Raw genomic sequence first — 18,905 nt, 5'->3', positions numbered from 1 at the left:
TCGGAAGCCCAAATTGACTCGTCGAATAGAGAAGCCGAAGCCGACGAGGTGATGGAAGCGGCCATCGCTCGCCAGGCGCGCTTCGTCGTCGACTATTGTAAAGACAGGGCGGATTCGAGGCCGTTCGACGAATGCGAAAGCGGAAGCGGAAGCGAAAGCAAATTTCGAATCAAAGCCATGGTGACGGTGGCGTTGAGGAAAAAAGCCAGAGATCCGAGCCCCGACGACACCATGGCGAGCGCGGTGGCGAAGAGGGTCAAGTTCGGTGTGGAGATTGCCGACGACGAATTGACGCGCATCGTGGATGCAAACTACGCTCCGCAGATGGCGAGAAAGGTAGTGCGAGTCAGCGGCAGAGATTCGTCCGAGTGCAAAGCCAACAACGACGCGTCTCGCCGCAGCCGGACGAAAGCGAAAATCATACATGAGGTTTTGCGACGAGAAGTCCAAGACATCGAATACGAGAACGGGCGCATGAAACAGTTGTTGCGGGTCCTCGGACTACGTGTACCCAGTTACGCTCGGGCGCAAAACCTGCAAGACACCAATTGCCACCCCGCTGATGAAGAATAATTATTTTAAAAAACGGCCCTTTTCAGGGCCACCACATTTTTTTTTTGTTTCTCGGTTTACATGCATATGTATTTTTTTTTGTTTCAGATAAATCAACAACGTCTATCATCGTCGTTCTACATACATACATACATACATACATATGTATAGGTAAGTATGTACATATTAGGTAAACTCCAATTTTTATTAGGCGCTATTTGCATGATGAAGGGCGACGGGTAAAAATAAAATAGGATTTTAAAAATAAATTAGGATGTTCTAAAATGGGGCCGCTATTATGTACATAATTTGTACATTTTGTGTACACATAGTACATATATACATATATTATCGATATGGTAAGCAACGTCAAGGCTTGAAAAAGCGATTCACAACGTTCATTGTGCCTACATATTGTAAAGTTATTAAGAGAGACGCCCGTAGACCGATGACGTCATGGTGACGTCAACCAATGTAGGAGTCGGGCGTTGCGGCCAATGGCAGCGCCGGACTCCTCGACCAATGAATACTAGTGTATGCGCCGAGCGCTGACTGTCTATAACAGCGTTTCCCAACCTTTTTTGACTCGCGTACCACTTGGTAGTACCTACATAACGCTAAATTGTACCACCATATAAACATGATTGTATTTCATGAAATTTGTTTTTGCAAGTGTAATTATTATATATAGTATTTGCATGGTAAGGAATGAGAAGACAGGATACACGCAATAAGTAGATCTGTTTTGGTAAGAAATTTTGTGGTAAAAAGTTATTTGCGGAGTCACAATTATATCTTGTCTAATTCTAATTTTCTAATCATATGTACTTTCAATTTTATCTGCAACGTTAAAGATTATTATTTCTAAGCCCGCTTTAAAGGTCACGGAATTTGACCCTTAAAGCCCTCAACATGAGGCCACCACCCCCCCGACGAATACAGTCCAAGAGACCCTTTCGTCGGAGAACGAGACGGTTGTTCATGAATATCGCACAAGAACAACCGCACATCACTGTTCTAATAAAAAAATCACACTGTACATAACCAAGTACAAAATTAACAACAACGCATGAACACATAAAGCGCGCATGCGGTAGGAAACAAAACCTGAGATGTGCCGTGCGAATGCACGCACACCTCAAGTAAACATACATGTGCGCATGATTATGCGTGCATAAGCACGCACGAACAAACACACACACATACACACACACATATATACACACACACACAAACACACACACACACATATATACACACACACACACATCAACCACAAATACATACACTCACCTAAACAGCAAACGCACACTCACACACACATACATTCACAGAATATAATATAAAAAATAAAAATAAATAAATCAACACATAAATGCTTTTGCAATTAAGTGGAGTAGTAGCATCCAGGGGAACACAGCTTCCCAAAGCATTCCGCGAACTTTTCGAAAGCTCTAAACGATGCTTTACTCATTATTAGATCCCCATGATGTAGGGGGCCAATGAGAGAACCCCTGACGCTGTCCAGCAGAACCCTCCTCTCAGCCTCCATCCCAGGACAGGACCACAGAATATGATCTGCATCCTGCTCCGGAAAAGAACACGGACAAAAGGACTCAGATACCAAGCCCATAGATGCGAGCTTGCCGTTAAAGTGGCCATGACCAGCTAAAAATTGACTGCTCCAAAAACTAGGCGACAGCCAATCACGCTCAAGGCGTGAAGTGACCCTCGGAAAAAACAAATAGGTTTGTCTACCTTTAGAGGAACAATCCCATCTATGTTGCCAAGCCGAAATAGCACAATTTAAAATAACAGACTTCAAACTTCGCCAGAATCGAGGATCATCGCACTGTGACTGATTAGGAGCACGGAAAAGGACGCCTGAGACTGAAGCATCTAACCCACCACGAAGTTTTTCTCGAGCAGCTCTTATTTGGACGACCAAATCAATTGGCAATGTACCCGCAAGAATCTGTAGTGAGTCTGTAGACGCAGTGCGATAAGCCTGGGTAAGAGCGATCAAAGGAAAACGCTGACCACTATTTAATGTACGACGGACCGTCTTTAATTCGACACGATGACCCCAAATGCTAGATGCATACGTCAAATAGTTCACAAACACAGCATCGTATACCAAGCGTTTTTCATGGAAACCCAAAACCCAAGAGCGACCACAAAGGCGACCAATACGACCAAAGAAAACCTTAGCTTTATCTAATGCTCTCCCAATATGACCATTGAATGTAAGCCTGACATCGAGAACAACACCCAAATACATGTACTCGTTGACAAATTTGATCTTACAGTCTCCAAGTTTGATATTAGGGGCTCTAACAAGAGAACCCTTTAATAGTAAGCACTTGGACTTAGAGGGTGAGAAAGAAAGTTTGTTAATTATGGCCCAATCGTCTAGAAGGTGAAGTGCCGCAGTAGCTCTACATTCCATCTCAACACGGGACTTTGCGTGCGTTAACAACACGATGTCATCAGCATACGCAACCAACCTGCAACCGGCAAATTGATTGTAAAGAGGTCATTGACGAGAATGTTCCAAAGGATAGGTCCCAAAACGGAGCCCTGTGGACATCCAATACAGAGATCCCTGAAACCAACCTGTCCTCCGAGTTCGAAAACCAATTTCCTATCCGACAAGTAAATTCGGATGCAGTCCCAGCAGACGCAACTTGATCAATAGCATGGGCCACCAGGCATTATCAAACGCTCCAGCAACGTCCAACAAAACAGCAACTACATACATAGATGGAGAGTCCGAAGACTCCCTCAAGACACAGCGAATTGCATCAACAGTAGACTTGCCCGATCTAAATCCAAATTGACCACCGGATAAAACAGAGTTATCGTCAAGGAAACTATTGAGCCGACTTGAAATTAACCTCTCCAGGACCTTCCCAAGAATAGGCAACAAACTGATTGGGCGATAAGCCTTAGGGTCACTAGCCAGTCTATCAGTGTTATGCTTTTTAATGACAAACAATTTTCCAACCTTCCAGCAACTAGGGAAGGTTCCAAATTTAAAACAATTCCTATAAACATTGAGAAGTTCAAAATTACCAATTGACCAAACAACTCTGGCAAAATCTCCGCCTATCATATCAACTCCAGGAGCCTTACCCCTAACCAGGTTATTAAAAATCGCACTAACTTCCTCCGAAGTCGGAAGGTCTTCATAGCAACTAAGTTCAGTAACATAAGAAGCAATATTACGGATAAGAACGTGAGCAGGTAGATCATTGTCAAAGTGATCAACAGGGATAAGTGCATTCACAAGATTATTAACCGCTTCACTACTAGATAAAGCAAGGTGACCATCAAGAGGACTACGAACTCCACACATAATAAAAGTGGGGTCCCTAGTGATAGCCTTGTACGCTGGTCCCCAAGGTCCCGACCCTGCTTGCGAGCTAACAAAATTCTCCCACGACTTTTTTTTGGACACCAAAATTTGACGCTTAAAAAGTGCAGAAGCTCTTCTAACCTCGATACCAAGGGGCATTAACAAATCTGGACCAACACCACGACGCTTAGCCGAGCGTAATTTACGTATAGCCCTTTTGACTAAGGATTTAAGGGATGCCAGGTATTCATTCCACCAAGGAGTAGAGCGCCTACCTACAGCACCAACTCTACCAAAGACATCTTGTGCTATATTAATAGTGGCAAGGTTAATTGCAGAAGCACACAAATCGGGAGCACAAAAATCAGGGCAACTGTTTGCAGCAGAATATCTGTCAAAGAAATTACAGAGACGAGTTTTGAAATTTATCCAAGATAGATTGGTGCCGTTACGAAAAGGTAAGGGCAAACCAGACACAAAATTAATAGGACTATCAAAGTTTACATCGAAAGTAATTAAGTTATGGTCACTCAGAGTTTCTCCCGAATGAACCCTCCAATCTTTCATATCACCTGCATCTAAACCCAAAGACAAAGTGACATCAATATAAGAAGAGCCAGCAGGACTTTCAAACGTCGGGATATCATCTCTGTTGTTGTGGATATATAGATCGTTTTGACAGATAAAGTCTTCAAGAGCGCTACCCCAAACGCATCTCCTCCTATCATTTGTGGGGCAAGGATCCCAAAGTGGGGAGTAAGAATTAAGATCACCACCAATGATGATCTTTTTAGAAGTAGGGCGCAGATGACACAAAATATTATCTAATGTCTGAATATGGATATCAACAGGGATGGATGGTTGGAAATAAGAAGAAATAGAATAAAAAGAAGAACCATTGAGAGACAGCTCTACACAAACACAATGTGATCCAGACAGGTGGTCTAAGGAGAGAACAGAGATATTAGGAGAAAACAAAGCAACAGCTGCCCAAGGGTACTCCGTAGATTTGTGTCCAGTGACAACACGAACGTGTCGCCCCAGACCACGAATATTACCCTCAGTAGAATAAGGCTCCTGGATGAGCAAAATATCAATATGATAATCCAAACACACCTGCGAGATAAGAGCTGTAGCCGCACGAGATCTTCGCAAGTTTATTTGCCCGAAACGAAAATTGTAATTATGCGCCATAATCAGTACGAGCATTCTCCATATCCATAAAGCGTCGGAACAGAGGACAATCCGATCCACCAGTCCTATGTTTGGATTCACGTTTGAGTCGCGTACAAGAGACACAAGTTGGTTTATCAGCTAGTTTAGGACAATCTTTTCTCTCATGTCCAGTATTGGCGCAATGAGAACAGGTACAGGTTTTCTCAGTGCATCTCGCAGAAAAATGGCCATAAGCGTGACACTTGTAGCATCTAAAGTCTCTTATATGGTCCCTAACACGGCAAGAAGACCAACCCAAAAATATGCGTTTGGCGGCGATCAGCAAATGTCGCAACGCAGGAACAACTTCCAGTATCGCTCTACCAGTGCCTCTGGTACCAGGCTTTACCCTTCTAACGACTCTGACATCAGAGCCACTGAAGTCAACAGCGTTAACCCTCAACAACTCCGAGACCAAGTCGCCGTCAGACATATCACCTGGAACCTCCAATATCTCGATACGCGGCTTCCTGGCGGAAGGTACCGAGGCCTTTAACCCCAAATTGCTATTTGAGGTGATCGAAGAAGCCATTTTAGAGGCTTCTAGAGCCGTACGTGGATAAACCGCGATGCCAGCGCCTTTGATCGGACGCACTGACCAAACGCCTATGCCCTCATTGGTCAAATTGACCGCAGAGGTTAACAAACTCTTGGTAGCTTCGGAACTCGAAGACGAAGTTGTCTCCTTAGGGTATACCAATACAGCAGGTCTAGGTTATCTCGCAGGCAAACTCCGATCACTAACTCCTGGCCTAGATATTGTAGGAGGACCAGCAGCGACCTTGGCGAACGAGCGCGCACCCTCAACACTCGCATTATTTACGCGAGAGCGCAATTCGGCACACTCGCTTTCCAAAGCATCGCATCTGGACGCACGCAACGCAAGGCGAGAAATCGCATCCCTGACGATAATCGAGGAAGCAATCACCTTCTCCCTGAATTCATTGTTCAGCTTAGCGGTCCATAATCCAACAGAAATTTCATTCAATGCCGTGTGAGTGGCAACCAGGAGTCCATCAAGATCAACGGAGACCGATTTCTCCATTGACCAAAAATTTATTTAAACAAAAACAAACAAACAACAGCCCGTCAAAAGATCAACATCAATAGCAATAAGTAATGTAAAAAAAAAAATGAATAAACAATATTTTATTTTATTTTATTTTATTTTAAAAAAAATCAATACCACAGAGACTTGACAGGTTGCCCCAAAGCGTCAATGTGATTTTAATACAAATAATAAAAATCATAAAAATTACAAAAAAAACACCATAAAAAAAATAATAAAAATCATAAATAAATAAAAACATAAGAAAATAATAAAAATCATAAATAAAAAAAAACATCATAAAAAAATAATAAAAATCAAGTAAAAAATATGTACACAAAATAAAAACAAAGAAATAAGATTGAAAAATTTATATCGTGCTATTTAGGATGTGTTCCACCAACTCAACATAACTGGCATCGAATAGGTCCAAGTAATGTGCCAGTAAGTTGAGGAGTCGAACAGCTCTCGAGAGGGGGGAGTTCATGAGCACGTTTGATTTAGCCCTAATTGGTAAAAATATATCATGTTTTCTTAAAACTCTACGATTTTCCGGGGCCCAGAATTTTAGTTTCTCCAGGATAGTGGGATTGTGAATCTCTCCTCTAAGTAATTTTACGAAATGTTTCCCAAGAAATAAATCTCTTCTCTTTGCCAGGGAGTTGAAACCCAAAGATCCCAAGACAAAGGCACTAGGGAACAGATATGGATAAAATCCAAATGTCTTCAGATATAAAAACCTAAGGAATTTCCTTTGGACTCGTTCCAACATTAGAGAGTAACGAAGTTGATAGGGAGACCATATAATGGAGCCAAACTCGAGCACACTGCGAACTAATGTACAATATAAGAGACGAATGGCAGTGAGCCCTAGTTCGGACGAATTACGGATTACGAATCCAAGGATTTTAGTTGCCCTATCACAGATATTCTCAATGTGAATGTTGAAACTCCAACTATTTTCGAAGACTATTCCCAGATCAGATATAAATAATTCTCTCTGAAGAAGAGAATCATGAAATTTATACGGATAATTAATAGGAGAACGAGAACGAGAGTAAGAAATGACCCGACACTTTAGGATATTGAAGGGAAGTTTATTAACATTAGCCCATTCATAAATAGAATTCAAATCCTCTTGCAAATAAAGAGCGTCAGGTAAATCAATTATTCTCTTATAGATTTTTAAGTCATCAGCATATAATAAAAATTTAGAATGGTGAATAGAAGATTGAATATCGTTGATAAATATTAGGAATAATAAAGGGCCAAGATTTGATCCTTGGGGAATCCCAGAAGTGGCAACATACTCATAAGAAAAGCAACTCCCAAACTTAACGAATTGACGTCGATCCTGTAAATAAGAAATAAAAAGACCAACAAGATTATAAGTAAATCCAATAAAACTTAATTTACTAACCAAAATTTTATGATCAACTTTATCAAACGCCTTCTCAAAATCAGTATATATTACATCCATTTGATTATTACAATCCAAAGTGCTGGTTATGTCATTAGAGAAACATAACAAGTTGGTAATAGCTGATCTGGCCGGACGAAAGCCATGCTGCTGATCAATGAGCATACTTTGAAAGTGATTAAAAATGTATCTGTGTAATATTACCTCAAACATTTTGGCTGGCGCTGACAAGATAGTTATTGGTCTGTAGTTCCTTACACAAGATTTATCGTCCTTCTTATGAATAGGAGTTACTTTAGAGCATTTCCATAAATTGGGGAATGAAGAGTTCCTTAGAATTAAATTAAAAATGAATTTTAAAGGTTCTAAGAGACTAACCTCACATCCTTTTAGGATGTAATTAGGGATGGAGTCAGGACCGGAAGAATAAATATTTTTTAACTTTAGAAAGCCATATTTCAGATCGGAAGAGTCAAGATGATTAATCGCTAAAGTGGGGAAAGTAAATTCCGAGTCATTGGTAGGTTCCATGGAATCAGTAGGATTATTGAAAACTGATTTAAAAAAGTCGGCAAATCCATTAGCAATGTTTTGATCACCCTCTAACAATCCAGAATCATTGTACATAATGGTCGACTTTACACGATTTACACGTTTAGAATTGATGAAGTTCCAGAATTTCTTAGGGTTTTTAACTATGGTACTATCACAATCAGCTACATAAACATTATATGCATTATTAATTAATTTCTTAATTTCCGTACGTAAAATACGGAAATTATTTAAGATAAGAGGATTGCTCGATTTCTTCCAGAGTTTATGTGTTTGATATTTACTTTTTAAGAGATTAATAATTTCTTTAGTAAACCAAGGCGGATAAATCCTTTTACTCGTCACTAATCCTTTCAACCGAAAACAATCATTAAAAATAGAATATATAATGTCATAGAAATTAGAGAGGGCCAAATTAACATCTTTGCACTCATAAACTCGCTCCCATTGACAATTATAAAGAATATCATTTAAATATTTGAAATCAACATTTGTAAATAACCATCCATTTAGGACAGAGGTATTAAGACAGTTATTTATTAAACGAAGTGAGGAATAAGTTATAGTTAATTTTAAATGAATATCAAGAGCAGGATGATAGCTGTCTTCAGGAACCAAGGAATCAACTGAATTTGAAATAATAATATTCTGACAATCTAAATTTGTTAATAGAAAATCCAACATGGAATTATTAAAATAGTTTCGAATAGTATTAATTTGTTTTAAGTTGAATAAAGATATAAAAAAATTAAGGTCATCAGGAAAACAGTTAGAAGAATTCAGATTAAAATCTCCAGATATAAAAATGCGACCATTACTTAAATGTGAATAATTAGATATAATTAAATCAAAAAATCGCTTATAAATATTTGGTGGAGATCTTGGTGGAAAATAAATAGTACATATGTATATAAAAAAAGGAATGTTAACAAATCTTAGTTTTAGCCATACACATTCATGAATGTCCTCAAGATGACTAAGTCTTTCAACCGAAATAATATTTGCATTTTTAACTGCTAGAAGAACACCACCACCTCTGGCAGATCTATCATGGCGATATATATTGAAACTGCTGTCAAGTACTTCGGCATCATGTACAGATGAGTTTAGCCATGTTTCAGTAATAGCAAGGACGTCAATAGATCTAGAAGCGGCGTTGTTGTAGAATTCCTTGAGTTTTGTATTTAAACCCCGCACATTTTGATAATAAAGTTTAATGTTACGGGTCACGGGTTTGAGCAATCGGTTTCGAAGAGATTTTTTTGAGAAATAACCATTCTCTTATGCCAGTACCCATAGGCCAAAATTCAGGATTGATAATTATATTAAAAGTTTCAGTATCTACACTAATTTTAAATGACGAGCACATGTCAGTTTTAGCAACCTGAGAAACGTTGATTCTTTTATTTTTAATTTTATTTAATATGAACTGTTTCACAGTATCACAAGTGCAGTTATTTGCCAAATTAAAAACGTGTACATTCTTCAATTTCGGAATAGTGGCCACCTGTAAAGTTTTATCAGGTGCTCCAGATCCACGAGTGTATGGCAGTCTCCCGGAAGAAGTCCCAGCGACCTGACTGAACGAATTTGAAGGATCTACAGTAGAAGCAGAAGCAGGAGCACAAGAGACAGGAACATAATCAGATGTTGAAGCAGAAGCTGATGTAAGTGTAGCTGAAGATGAAGATGGCAGAGGTGAAGCAGTAGAAGATAGCGCTGCGACCTGACTGTAAGATTTCGCAGGTTTTATAGGAGAAGGAGGAGAAGCAGAAACAGAAACAGTAGAAGCAGAAACAGTAGCACACCCAGGAGTAGATGCTGAAGCTAAAGCAGACGCGAGTGAAGTTGAAGCTGAATAAGGCGGAGGTGAAACGGTAGAGGATGCCGCTATAACGTCATACGGGCATCTGACAGGTGTTTGTTTATGTACTGTAGTATTGTTACATTCAGTTGACAGTGTGGAGAGTTCTCGTAATGTTACCTCGCCCGATTGCAGAGTTGTAGGTTCAACAAAAACAGCTGGAGCCAGAGCTGCTGGAAAGGGACGACACATCATCCTCTTTATTTCACCGACATCAGTGTGGATAGTCTGGAGGGACTCCACAGCGATTTTTAGCGAGGCCAGGTTATTAAAAGCGACGCGTGCGATGGATACTATATTTTTAATTTCGTCGCTGATGTATCGCACCCTGTCCTTGGTAAGGACATTGGCACCAGATCCTTTTTTTGAAAGGTCCGCGAGTATTCTCTGGCTTATAGTAACAATATCCTCCATGGTAGAATGAGAACGATTTAACACGTCCAGACACAACGATAGCACAGATATGTATTGTACTTTTCGTTTATATAATATATACATATATGTATATAAACGAAAAGAAACAATACCGCAGTTAAACGACGGTCTCGCACCGACGATAATAAATTACAACAATACTCACAGATAAGCGACCATCACTAGTAGATCGAAAAATAGATAAAAAAATAAAAGAAATATCAACACAGCTTGCGAAATTGACACCAGCACCAGCAAAGGCACAGGATCAATCAAAACCAGCCGCCAGCCACCAGCACCAACCACAACCAGCACCAACACTATAGACACCCACGCACGGCAAACACCGAAACGCGAATGAAAAGATTATTATTATTATTATTATTAAAAGATTATTATAGAACTGTTCTCAAGTGTCAAATTCAAGTTATTTATTTATTGAAGCGTGAACGCGGTAAATTTAAAAATGCACTCCAAAATCCATGCCCGATCTGAGGAAAACGTATCGATTGCCAGATTTTCGATCATCGACTGTACATATTGACGTCGACGATGACTAATTAAGATAATGTTTATCGATTACTAGTTGTTTTACCCGGCTTCGCTCAGTGTTTGTAATATAAATATCTCTATAGATGGTTCGCCTCGTACGTTACACGTCGATCACAGGCTGTCTTATTAAATGGATTTATATCGAGATGGATGAATATTCCTTCTGGTGTTCCGCAAGGCTCCCTCTTGGGACCTCTATTATTCAATATCTTCATCTTCGATATTGAAAAATGTTTTCAGAATTCAAGTGTACTATTATTTGCTGATGATATGAAGATTTTCAAGAGAATAGACAACCGAAATGATGCTTTGGCCTTACAAGATGATTTGTTCGGGCTAGAGGCTTATTGCAGCATAAATAAGTTGGAAAATAATGTAGCAAAATGCTCCTGCATATCCTTCACCAGAAAACATATTGACAATTTATTTATTTATTTAATAGTTTTGGACCATTGTGGCATTACAGGAAGAACCTAATGCGCCACAATGGCCTACATTTGAAAAATATATAAAAACATGATATAAAAAACAAGTAAACTGTTGTTCCGACCAAGTCTTCATGGTCAGCTTTCGTGGCGTTACGACCAAAGGAGCCGTTTTGGAGGGAGATCGGCGCCGAGCGCGCGTCCCCGCATTCTATTCGTTTTCCGCGTCGGTCGAGTGAACATCTCTGTTCGCTACCGAGTTGGTTCCCACCACCGAGTCCCGATCAGCTCAGCCTTGATCGGCAGACGATACTGGAAGTACAGCTTCAGTATACGTCCGGTGAGAAGTGAGGAATTCCTGGTCTCTCTTCGTCGAAGTCAGATCACGTAGCCACGTGGTTGAGTGAGGTTACCATAACCTCTTGAACACGTGCGCGCTAATTTCAAGTCGGACTCCCCCCCCCCCCTTTTCTGTCCCCCCTGCTTGATCTCTATATATACATATATATATATAAAATACAGTCACCATACAAACAGAATTATAACCTGTTTTCATTACTATTCAATTTCCCGCCTTTGTCCCGTATCACCCTCACTTACGCACACTGTACGAGAGAGAGAGAGATATACATCGAGCCGAGCCGACAGCAGCAGAGACCAGACCGCAGACGACGACCTGTGGATCCCTTGGAGGAAACCAGCCCCGCCCACGCTTACCACGAGCTTCTACGAAATCGACTTCCGGGGTGCTCTCGAGTTGAACATCCCTGGAGTCTGTACATTGGTCCTTCGAGCCGGATCCTCCAGAGCTGGTCTGTCAACGTCGTCTAAGCCAGGTTGGTCGTAATTAGCATTTTTCTGTTGTTGCTGTGATTTTTGGTCGCCAGCGTCCATTTTGTGTTTTCCGTGTCCATTGTCCTTTGTTTACCCTTTTCACCGCGTACAAGATGGCTGATGAGCATCGGAAAACGCGTAAAGGTATTCGCTCACGCTTAACAAAAAATGCAAACAAATTGGAGGGAGATCTGAGCATTTCCATGCTCAAAATCAGACTTGAGTTAATTAAACCGTTGTTGTCCGAGTTCGAATCGGTCCAAGCTCAGCTTGACGAGCTGGACGAAGCGGAGGCTCGGGCCTCTGAGTCCGTCATCGACAAATTTGAAACGGACTATTTTATCGCCCTCGAGCGATGTATGGAGATGCTCAGAGTGCGGGAGCCGCAATTGGGCATTCCGCCGGTAGATGTCGCTGCATCCGCCATTACACCTGTGCCGCAATCACCCATACCGCAATCAAATATAGCAATCAAATTGCCCCGGTTGGAGTTGCCCACGTTTGAGGGCAACATCCAAAATTGGCCCCTTTTTTCGCAACGCTTCTTGGTCGCGATGGCCGGCGAAACTTCTCAAATCGCCCGTTTCCAATACTTGTTGGCAGTCCTAAAGGGAGAACCCAATCGTGTAGTCAGTGGCTTAGAGTTAGCTGATGATTCCTTTTCCCGCGCTTGGTCCATTCTGGAGCAGCGCTACAACAATAAAAAAATTGTTGTTCAGTCCCATATTAGAGCAATATTAGACGCGGAACAAGTTGCGTCTAATAGTTACGCAAGTTTGCATCGTTGCATAGACGATGCGAACATGCATGTCCGTGCACTGGCCAACTTAGGCGTCCCGGTTGAAACGTGGGACGACATTTTGGTCATGTGCATCACGAGGAAGCTCGATCGATACACGGTTCGACAATGGGAGCTTCAAGCGCCAAAATATGAGGATTGCACTTACCACAAACTCATCGAATTTTTGACGCTCCATTGCCAGTCGATGGCAAATGCCGACTACGTCTTAAAAGGCGAGTCAAATCTTCGACCAAGAACCGCTACTGGCCAAAGGGCGGCCGCTTTACATGTGGGAGGGGAAAGCCCCTCCTGCATCCACTGCAACGGAAGTCACTCGCTGCCAGTATGCACATCTTTCCGCAGTATGAGCGGTGATGAACGTAGGGCGGCCGCTATAAAACATAGGGTATGCCTGAACTGTCTGAGACCGGGGCACATGGTTCGAGCGTGCCGAACCAAACAAAGATGCGTGCGTTGCGGTCAGGCCCACCACACGCTTTTGCATGACGCAACGGCATACCAGGCTCCACATTCAAACAAGGTCAAAACTTCCCAGAGCCCCCAGAATTCGAAGTACGTCAAACCCGTAGAACCGGCGGCGGTTTTACATTCGGTGAGACACGCGACGCCTTCACATTCCCGCACCGTTTTGTTATGTACCGTAGAAGTACAAGCACGCGGCCGTGATGGGCAGTTGCATAAAGTGCGGGCGTTACTTGATAATGGCTCCGAGGTCAACATAATGTCCGAGGACTTAAGAAGGCGACTCGCCTTGAAGTCAAAAAAGATGGACGTCAACCTGCTGGGAGTAGGTTTAAATAGGACGTCCATCTCCTATGGCGCGGTAGTGCGCATACTACCGCGTCTCCCCAACCTAAGCGCCGGCATGGACATTGATTGCGCAATCATGTCCGACATTACGCATCAACTGCCATCGCGCAATGTGTCTGAGATACGGAGCCATTTGCCGCTTCATCTTCCCCTTGCTGATCCGTCATTTGATTCTCCCGGTACGGTTGATATGGTGATGGGTAGCGACATCTATCATGCCATATTGCGCAACGGAAGGCGCACCATTTCCATTCCCTCACGCGGTGACAGACAAGGAAGCATAACCATGCTAAACACCGCGTACGGTTGGATTTTAGGTGGTTCTATTGCCGCTCCCGCATCTTCGAACAATGCACGTAGCTGCAACCTCTCACTCATGCGCTCCATCAGAGCATTCTGGGAGCTAGAAGAACCGCACCCCTCCAAGGTAGGGTTAGATGAGGGTCATCCCGCCGAGCAGTCATTCATACATGGGACTACTCGTGATTCTTCGGGTCGGTTTATGGTCAGACTGCCATTCAAGGCAGACAGTCACTTATTAGGCGATTCACGCACTGCGGCGGAAAAAAGATTCCGTGCGCTTAAGGGCAGATTTGCTCGTAACGAACAATTTCGCAATCGTTACGAGGCATTTCTGCAGGAATTTATCGATCTGGGGCATATGTCGGAGTGCAATTCAGAATCCGTCCCAAATTTCTATCTCCCTCACCACGCCGTCTCCAAAGAAAGCAGCCTCACTACAAAGCTACGCGTAGTGTTTGACGGGTCGGCAAAGTCATCTTCGGGAACATCTCTAAATGACGTTCTCCATGTCGGTCCACGAGTTCAGGACGACATATTCGACATTTTATTACGTTTTCGGCAGCACTCAGTTGCAGTGACTGCGGACATCGAAAAGATGTACCGACAAATCAGGGTACATCCAGATGACCAACCATTTCAACGCATTATCTGGAGTTTGGGTAAAGGGGCGCGAACGTATCAGCTAAACACTGTGACGTACGGCACTGCCTGTGCTTCATTCTTGGCAACCCGTTGTTTGAGGGCCTTAGCCGATGAACATAGGGCGGAATTTCCCGAAGCTTCCACAGTGTTAAGCAGAGACTTTTACGTCGATGACTTGCTCTCGGGTGCCAGTAGCGTCCAGGGACTCACAAAACTGGCCGAGCAAATTAACTATATTCTGGCTCGGGCTGGTCTCCCTCTTCGAAAATGGGCTTCCAACACCACTGAGCCCATCTCCATAATACCAGCTTCCGATCAGGGCACCGATCACTGCCATGTGATCAGCAAGGACGAGACATCCACTCTCGGATTGAACTGGCACACCAAATGTGACACGTTCGCTTTCCCCATCAATCTGAATACAAATGCGCAATTCACGAAACGGAATATACTAGCCCAAATAGCGCGGTTGTTTGACCCACTGGGCTTATTGGGCCCTACCATCGTTCTTGCAAAACAGTTAATGCAAGAACTATTCCGCGGGGGCCTCAATTGGGACGAGGCTATTCCCGAGAGATTAGCGTCCCAATGGGAGATTTTCATATCACAATTGCCCAAATTGAGGGACATAATGATTCCCAGACATGTTTTATTACCTAACCCGGTGAGCATTACGCTACTCGGGTTTTGCGATGCATCGCAAAAGGCATACGGCGCATGCATTTATGCGCTGTCCACCGACCGATTGGGACATCGCGTCTGTAGATTGTTTTGCGCAAAATCTCGAGTCGCCCCCTTAAAGACTTTGACTATTCCCAGATTGGAACTGTGCGGCGCCCATTTACTTCACACATTGGTAGAGCGAGTTAGAGTCGCAATCACCGTTCCGATTGACGAGGTGATTTTATGGACTGATTCTACCATCGTGTTAGCTTGGCTCAAGGGTGAATCTTCACGTTGGACGACCTTTGTGTCCCATAGGGTAGCCAAAATCCAGTCAATGAGTGGAAAGCATTCCTGGAACCATATAAGTTCCCAGGACAATCCCGCTGATTCTTTGTCTCGAGGATTCATGCCCTCTGAATTACAAACCATGTCATTGTGGTGGAATGGACCCAAATGGATCCTCCAGGACAGGAACACATGGCCAAAGAGCCAGGTTCCCATTGAAGAGCCTCAAATAGAGGCTAAAGGGACGCGTGTAGCCCTAGTCGCTAGTACTAGTGACTGGGAGTTATTATCCCGATACTCTTCGTGGCACACGTTGACCAGAATTACTGCCTATTGCCTACGATTTATCGCGGCGTTGAGAAGAAGGGGGTCCATTAGTGGTCCACTATCGCGTACCGAACTAATCGCCGCGGAAACTAAAATCATCAAGCACGTTCAGTCGCGATTTTACAAAAGGGAAATTGCCCTACTCGAATCAGCGTTGCCAATTCCTAACAATCGCCTGAAGGCCTTAAGACCTTTTTTGGATCCAGAAGGTGCCCTACGGGTGGGAGGGCGATTGAGCCACACTCATTGGCAGTTTGAGCGCAAGCACCCTCTGATTGTTCCAGCTAAAGCCCATATTACGGAGTTGCTAGTTAGAGCCGCTCATGAACAATTACTCCATGCAGGCACACAATTGGTGTCCGCCCACCTTCGAGAAAGGTATTGGCTAATCGGGGGGAGAAACACCGTTAGTCGCGAAATTCGAAGGTGCGTACGGTGCTCCCGGGTCATACCGAGACTTCAACAACCCATAATGGGAGATTTGCCAGCATTACGCACTGCCCCGGCACGTCCGTTCTTTAATTGTGGCGTAGATTACGCCGGCCCGATCCTCATCAAGGAGAAAGCGTCCCGAAATCGGTCTTTCCTGAAAGCCTACATCTGCATATTCGTTTGCCTTGCTACCAAGGCTGTTCATTTAGAGGTAGTGCAGAGTTTAACGTCCAGGGCATTTATCGACGCACTGAAGAGATTCATATCTCGGAGGGGGCTCGTGGCTGAGATCTGGTCCGATAACGCCACTAACTTTATAGGAACCGATAGAATGCTCACTAAACTGCTAGCATCAACCGCTCATAAGCAATCGCTACATTCATTTTGTTCTGAAAAGGGAATGAACTGGCGCTTCATTCCACCACGGGCTCCGCACTTTGGTGGGCTGTGGGAGGCCGCCGTAAAGTCAATGAAGCGCCACTTAAAACGCGTCATGGGTAGTACAACCGTAACGTACGAGTCTTTGAATACTCTAATAACACAAATAGAAGCCGTATTGAACTCGCGACCTTTGACCCCGTTGTCATCTGACCCTTCCGACCTAATTCCCCTCACTCCTGGTCATTTCCTAGTTGGTGGGCCACTGATTGCGCTACCTCAGGAAGATCTGGTCGATCAACCCTTAGCGAGGGTGTCAACTTACAAGCACCTGCAGCAGATGTTGCAGCATTTCTGGAAGAGATGGGCCCGAGAGTACGTCACGCTACTGCAGCAGCGCCACAAGAGTGGCTCCAGGGAGTCACCCAACTTGCAGCCGGGGGATATGGTGATAGTCGCCGAAGAAAACGCACCTCCCTTGGAATGGCCCATGGGACGGATCCTAGCCGTTCATCCTGGCCACGACGGAGTGGTGCGAGTCATCACCATTCGCACAGTAAAGGGAGTTATCAAAAGAGCAGCTCGGCGAGTTGCTCGACTGCCTGTTGAGCAACATTCGGTTAATTTGTGCAACGGAGTGGCGAGCGTTCATAACGTCCCACATTAAAGTTGGCGCGTTATTTGTATCTGTGTTGTGGATTCAGTTTATGTGTTTTAACTTAAGTTTTTGAGTTGCTTTTCTTTTATGCTTCTCTTGTTGGTTTGATTGGTGCTTTGTAATGGAGCTATCAGGATAGATTGGGACATATAACGGTTGAACAATATTGTTACCTAGCATTGGTGTTGGTTATTTGTTGGTGTTTTGGTTGTTTGTTTGTCTATTTTTTGTTTGTTTCTTGCCGGCTTAGTCAGCTGCTTATGTAGGATGGGAAACTGACGGTGGACTAATGTTATTTTGTTTGCTGACTGGGTTAATTTGTTGTGTTGTTTTTTATTTTGTTGTTATTTTTTTGCTTATTTGCTTGGTTTTTGTGTATTTCATTAGTCGCTTGATTGGATCCTCTGATTAGATCCTCTGACTTCCAACGGGGGGAGTATGTTCCGACCAAGTCTTCATGGTCAGCTTTCGTGGCGTTACGACCAAAGGAGCCGTTTTGGAGGGAGATCGGCGCCGAGCGCGCGTCCCCGCATTCTATTCGTTTTCCGCGTCGGTCGAGTGAACATCTCTGTTCGCTACCGAGTTGGTTCCCACCACCGAGTCCCGATCAGCTCAGCCTTGATCGGCAGACGATACTGGAAGTACAGCTTCAGTATACGTCCGGTGAGAAGTGAGGAATTCCTGGTCTCTCTTCGTCGAAGTCAGATCACGTAGCCACGTGGTTGAGTGAGGTTACCATAACCTCTTGAACACGTGCGCGCTAATTTCAAGTCGGACTCCCCCCCCCCCCCTTTTCTGTCCCCCCTGCTTGATCTCTGTATATACATATATATATAAAATACAGTCACCATACAAACAGAATTATAACCTGTTTTCATTACTATTCAATTTCCCGCCTTTGTCCCGTATCACCCTCACTTACGCACACTGTACGAGAGAGAGAGAGATATACATCGAGCCGAGCCGACAGCAGCAGAGACCAGACCGCAGACGACGACCTGTGGATCCCTTGGAGGAAACCAGCCCCGCCCACGCTTACCACGAGCTTCTACGAAATCGACTTCCGGGGTGCTCTCGAGTTGAACATCCCTGGAGTCTGTACAACTGTAAAAAAAGGAAAAAAGCAAAAGCAGAAAACATGGTAAAATAAAATAATAAAAAAAAAAAGTAACAAAAGGAAAATAATACATCATTCAGAGAGAAAACAAAATAACAAAAGTGTAAAAATTAAAAATAAAATCCATAAATCCCATTCTATGTTTACACTGAACAAAATTAAAATAGTATATAAAAATATACAAAGGAGAAAGAATAAGTAAAATAAAATAAAACAAAATATGAATAAAAAATAAAATCACAGTGAGGCCC

At 43.2% G+C, this 18,905-nt stretch overlaps 1 protein-coding gene across 1 annotated transcript; it reads left to right on the top strand.

Moving 5' to 3' along the window:
• The first annotated feature begins 12,347 nt into the window (after positions 1 to 12,347).
• On the top strand, positions 12,348 to 17,546 carry LOC143917666 (uncharacterized). The gene has a single exon (XM_077439248.1). The coding sequence runs from the start codon at positions 12,348 to 12,350 to the stop codon at positions 17,544 to 17,546; it is 5,199 nt and encodes a 1,732-aa protein (XP_077295374.1).
• Positions 17,547 to 18,905: the final 1,359 nt, after the last annotated feature.

Source organism: Arctopsyche grandis, chromosome 10 (assembly GCF_051622035.1).
Source record: "Arctopsyche grandis isolate Sample6627 chromosome 10, ASM5162203v2, whole genome shotgun sequence".
NCBI lineage: Eukaryota > Metazoa > Arthropoda > Insecta > Trichoptera > Hydropsychidae > Arctopsyche > Arctopsyche grandis.
Note: the sequence above shows the minus strand (reverse complement) of the source record. Positions and strands in the feature narration are given on the sequence as shown.